This window comes from Prunus persica, chromosome G4 (assembly GCF_000346465.2).
Source record: "Prunus persica cultivar Lovell chromosome G4, Prunus_persica_NCBIv2, whole genome shotgun sequence".
Taxonomy (NCBI): domain Eukaryota; kingdom Viridiplantae; phylum Streptophyta; class Magnoliopsida; order Rosales; family Rosaceae; genus Prunus; species Prunus persica.
Window position 1 is genome coordinate 10679048 of NC_034012.1, and position 5989 is coordinate 10685036.

The 5989-nt window shown below is 34.2% G+C and overlaps 1 protein-coding gene across 1 annotated transcript; it reads right to left on the bottom strand.

Moving 5' to 3' along the window:
* On the bottom strand, positions 1-1708 carry LOC18780653 (VQ motif-containing protein 4). The gene has a single exon (XM_020562988.1). The coding sequence runs from the start codon at positions 1006-1008 to the stop codon at positions 193-195; it is 816 nt and encodes a 271-aa protein (XP_020418577.1). The 5' UTR covers positions 1009-1708; the 3' UTR covers positions 1-192.

Consider the following 5989-nt stretch of genomic DNA (forward strand, 5'->3'; position numbering starts at 1 on the left):
AGAAGAAGGAGGTTAAACAAAGCTGCTGCCTTTTACCATTTTATGGAAGAGATATCAAATTGTACAATTAAAACAAAGATCTGTACCTGTCATTGAAAATCATCCAAAACCCATTAATCTTCTGATGATCCTTGTAATCAAAATCACTCACAGTAATAATACTACACATCTCTCTCTCTCTCTTCCTCATGATCAAGAAGAAGACCCAGAAACTCTAGGCGAAGTGACTGGAAACAAAGGCAAAAGCCTGGGCTCAGGGTCTCTGGGAGTTGTCGTCGTTCTCGGAGATGGGTGCAAGTAAAACCCCTTCTCTGCAATTGCTCTGTCTTCCTCCGATGAAGAATTCCCCAAAGAAGGCGACGAAGAGGACTTGTCAAACGGGTCGTCGTTTAACGGGGTCACTGGGCTGAGAGTGAGGGAAGGGAAGTCCAGCAAGCTCGGGGACAGGATCTCCTGATGACGTGGCGAGAACCCAGATGCTTGATGGGGAAAATTGGGCATCAAGGTGTTGATCATGAGGGTGTTTTTGAGATTGGTGCTCCTCCTCTCATAAAGCTTGAAGCCTTGCTTTTTGGGAGGGGCTGTTTTGATTGGTGGGATGTTGAAGCTTTTGTTGGAGGAGGGTAAAACGGTTGGATCTTGATGGCTGTGAGGATGATGGTGATGATGGGTTGTGGTTGGTTTGGGGGAAGATTGGTGGCTTACAGTTTCAGAGGAGCCTGTGAGCATTTGGACAACATGTTTGAAGTTTGTGGTGTCTGCTTGGACAAAGGTTGTTGGGTAGGGATTGGGGTCAGATCTGGGAGTTGTGAGCTTTGGGGTTGTGGGGATTTGAACCCCTGAGCTATTGTTGTTGTTGTTGTTGTTGTTGGTGTTGCTGCTGCAGACACTGCTGTTTGTGTTTGTCTTTGTGTTTGTGTTGGTGCCATTGCTTCTGGGGGAGTTTATGGGAGAATATGAATATGGTTGCTTCTCTCTGATTTCTTGAGGCCTTGAGGTGAATTCCATTGGTGGGTTTTTTGTCACCTCTCACCACCACCTCCACAACCACTCTGCCTCTGAAAGAAACAGAGAGAGAGAGAGAGAGAGAGAGAGAGAGAGAGAGAGAGAGCTTGCTTTATGATGGGTTTTTGCTTTGCAACTTTGAGAGTTGGAATTTGGATGGAAGAGTGAAAAACAAGGCTTTTGGCTTTGGCTTTGAAATGAGAAAAGAAAAGAAAAATAGGGTTGTTGCTTATTAGCAATGTTTTGTTATCTTGTGGTTGTGCCTCTTCTTTCTCTCTCTCTCTCTCTCTAGTTGGACTAAAGATGTTTTCCTCTCTCTGCAGTTTTGGGGGACTGACTGACTCTTAAATTTTTATTTTTCCTCCAATCTAACTATATACCTTGGTCCCTCCAAGCTTTGTTGAAATTGTTTTCTTTGCTTTTTTCTTTTTCTTTTTCTTTTTTGTTGTGTTGGGGATAGTGGCGTTGGATTGAAATGGAGGGAGTTGATTGGGCAGAGAGAAAAATGGCCCAACTGTTTTTGGGATTTATAAAGGGGGTGGAAAAGGTGATTGGTTGGAATGGGAATTTGAGGGAGGGCATGAGCATGTGTGCGCCACCAATGGCAAAAACCTTTATCATCAAAGACATCTATGTATGTCTCTGAATTTTGTGATGAGATTTTATTTTAATGAAAGAGAGAGAGAGAGAGAGAGAGAGAGAGAGAGGCATTGACTTCAGAGCCCTGCCCTGGCTGACTGCAGAGAGAGACTCTTGTGTTGTGTTTTGTGTCTTGTTGTGTGTGTGTGTGCTCAATGACAATGTGATGGGATTGGAGATAGAAACATTTGATCTCACCCATACATATTACATTACAGTCATTGCTTCATCACGCTCCCATAAAACGTTTGTTTTGCACTCTCCTCCTACCAAGAAAAAGTCTCATCATCAACTTCAAACTGTCTTTGGATTGACATCAAATAAATAAAAGCTTTTACATGTAAACCCATACAAATAAATAAATACACTTTATAATTTTTTCCCTCTAAAAAACGTACATAAATTTGGAGATAAATAAGAGTAAAATATTTTAAACAATTGGATATAGGGAAATTAGGTATTCAAATGATAAGGCATTTAACAAATAATTTTCGTCTTTAGCCATTTGTCATTACACATACGGCGATCAATGAGGAAGAAATTTTTTGAATTTGAGACATCTTCAATTTTAATAAAAGAAATATCATCGGGCTTGAAAAAAAAAACCTAGAGTTCCTTTTCTTTCTTTCTTTCTTTCTTTATTTTTGTTTGTTTGTTTGTTTAGGTTTTCACTTCCGTGTAAAAGGCACAACTTTAAGACTACATGCTCGCAACATTTTAAATTACCTCAGCATCTCATTTGTGATGTTGAAAGTAAGATTCCAAGTTTCCAACATATAAAAATATCCATAGATTATCTAGTTAATTAATCTTATAGTATACCATTAACCCAAAGGTTATGAGTATTTTATGTAACTCTTGGTACATGAATCAGTTCGTTTCCACGATAAAGAGTAATGGTTATATTCTAATTTTCTTTATCCAATCCAATTCCTAGTATGTTGTTCCCTACCCACATTAGCTTGTGGTTCTTATTTAGTTTTCAGTTAAAATATAGCAAAGTAATAAAAGGAAAAAGAATCGAATTCTTCTTACCGGGGTCGGGAGGGAAGAGCAACAAAAGTGGAGGGACCGAAAGTCCATTATATACAAATATTCAGCTCCCAATACGAAAATATTAATAATAATAATATTAATAATTACAATCATTGTTGTTTTGTTTGGAATGTGGACTAGTAGTCTTTCCTTTTTGCCATTAATCTAACCGTTTAAACATTCAACTTATTAGCTTAACTTGTACGATTTTTTTCTTAAGTATATACTAATAAATAAATAATTCAAGGAGTAGGACATGGGAAAGTTCAAGGTTGTATGTGTCCGAAATTAGATATTCTATAATAAGAGACAAATACATTGAATAGGTACCAAAAAAAATTTAATTAGAGTAAGTTAATTATGGGTTTTAGAATTTTTCCTTTTGTATTTTTTGAATGAAAAAAAAGGCACAAAAAAATTTCCTTTATTTTTCTTTTTTTTAGTACAGGCGATAATCTAAACTATAAGGAGATTTCTCACACAGTATTATGATGTTATGAGAGTTCAAACCTAAGACTGCTAGTTTGCAAGTAAAGAACATTTTTCTCTGAGCTAGAAACTCAATTAACTTGAAAGTTTAGGCACAATTTTATTTATTTATTTATATAAATAAAGAAAATTGGAAGGTTCTTAGTGGCAAAATGATGGGGTTAATTGTCAAGTAGGTCATGAAGGGATGGTTGCCAATGAGCAAATACCAGCAATGTGGATTGAGTGACCTTTCGCTGCATAACAGGCACTCCAGTTATTATTGCATGACCATGGTTTTCTTTTTCTTTTTCTTTTTCTTCTTCTTCTTCCTCTTTTTTTATTTTTTTATTTTTTTAATGGCTTCATTTCATATACTTTATATATGCCAATGTCAACAGGCTCATCAATGCAAAAGGGAATCTACGGAAGAAAAGACAAAATAAAGAAGTTCATGTTGAAAATAGAAGGGAGATGGACCCCCTCCTCATTACATGGGAGGAAGGGTTCATGAACCCTATTCATTGAGATCAGGAGAGGAGTTATCCTAAATCAAGAGAAGGATTAAAAGAATTGAATTCATTAAAGAAAAAAGACTTAAAGACTAGTAAAGATTTTTCTTTGTTTATTTTGCATCAAACAATGGTATTTATTTATTATAAAAAAATTCAGCAATACATCAAAGACGTGTACAAGATATGAATCTCAACACGACTACAAAAGTTACAATCCGAAAGAAAAAAAAAACATAAAAACCACTAAAGATTATCCTCTATAATTAGGTATACACATAAAAACATTTTTTTTGCAAATACCTAATTTTACTTTGGTATATACAAGTTAACAGTAGTTGTGAGCTTGCATTTTATTATCTAAGTTTTGTTTTTTTGTCAATTTTTCGCAGACGTGCAAATGATTCTCAACCAACGATTAAGACGTGATAAGTCCACTGTTAAACTCACATTAATCGACGACTAATAGCTCATTTTGATGACTAATAATCCTAATTGTCTTGACCATACTTAACCTACTTATTCTAATTCACTATAAAAGTTCAACAAGTAGAGCTGTAAAGTAATGGGTTCAAGTGCTAATTAAGAAAGAAAACAGAAAATATTAGTTTTCTAGTGGTCCTCCTCCCCACATTTTCACAGCAATAATTTTTCCATGATGTGGATTATGCGCTTAATTTACATTGGTGGTAACCCTAATATCACTATTCTAACTGCAAAGCACATAGGTTTAGAAAAACTTTACACAATAATTAATTCTTAAGACATGCTTAGGTCGGCCGGCTTAACCAAGTGCATAAACTATGTGAATATTAGGTGGCATTTTTTGGTACTTCTTATGCTGTGAAAGGTGACAACTTTTTATTTATTTTTTATTTTGTTGAGGAATCATATAGGCTTGATTTTGCTGACTTTGTAGGGTCCGCCAACCCAACCTTGGCACTCTTGTTACCTCTCACCGTCACAGCCGGTCCATATTAATGTTAGGCACATGTTTGTTTTTTTAAATTTACAAACCGGCCACTATTTTAATCCCAAATTTTTATTTTTTAAAACCCTAAAAAATTGCATGAGAGATGAGGCTGTGGGGATCTTGTGAGATGAGAGTGCATGAGACTGAGTTTAGACTGAGAATTTGTCGACATTGGATTGGTTTGAATTGGAGACGGTCAAAGGGAATTAAATATTAGGTTGTTCTAGATATTTATTTATTTAAGCTTTTTTTGTTTTATTTTTTTCCCCCAAATTTTGACCTTAGCCTGTTGTTTTGCGGAAAATCTTGTTTTTCTACACTTTAATATGAAAATGATGCTTAAGAAATTATTTATCAACCCATCTACATCTACCCAGTAATCATCAACTCGAAAATTGATGTATTTGCACCGATATTATCTTCCAGAGAAAACGTGGTTTAAAAATATATTCTATTTAATATTCTCAATATTGGATGATCATTTATCCAATATATGACAATTGTATTTCATTTCTTCTTGAAAAATAAGCCAAAATTACATAACAAACTTTCTCGTATTTTAACCTTTTTATTTATTATTCTTTATTTTTAATTTATAAATTTCAAGGTCCTTAAAATGATAAATTAATCTAGAACATTAATTCTATATAGTGTTCGTTTCGCATTACTTATTTGGGGTGATAAGTGATTTTTAAAAAAATTTAGGAATCCCAGCCTATTTGGTAAACTATGAGAAAATCACTTATTGTTAAAAATTGTTGTCAGAAAAAGCTATAAGGAAAAACAGCTAATGAATTGCTTTCATTTTCTCATTATGTGGGAATCAGTTTTGAAGATGAGCTAGGTTTAATTATTATGCGGAAATTAGTATCAACAACACTTTTAACAAAAATTTACCAAACGCTAAACTGCTTTCTCTCACAGTAAATATGACCGCGATTATTTTCACATAACAACAATGCCAAACTGACCCTAAATAATTCATATCTAACTAGTTTCAAGAAACAACCAAAGTATCATATTCTTTTTTATAAAAATATTTTATTAATATTTCTCACTGTAATTAGCCATTACAACCAAGTGGTGCATCTTTTTCTTCTTTTTTTTTTTCTTTTCTCCAATAACATGGATAAAAGGATTTAATGTTGGATTGGCCAAAAGGGTTTTGTGAGAAGGCAAAGCCACCTCCTATTATAGTCTAATAATTGCTTGGAAAAAAGAGAGTAAATAAATAGAATCAAAATTTAATTTCTGATGTTATTATTTATTTTTTTGAAGCACCAATATTAATATTATTATGAATATTATACTTGTCATTCCTTTTAAAGTTCCTTTGATATGTCGCGAAGATAGGTGA

Coding starts and splice junctions, on each gene's coding strand:
- LOC18780653 (XM_020562988.1), bottom strand. CDS start 1,008: ATGGAATTCACCTCAAGGCCTCAAGAAATCAGAGAGAAGCAACCATAT.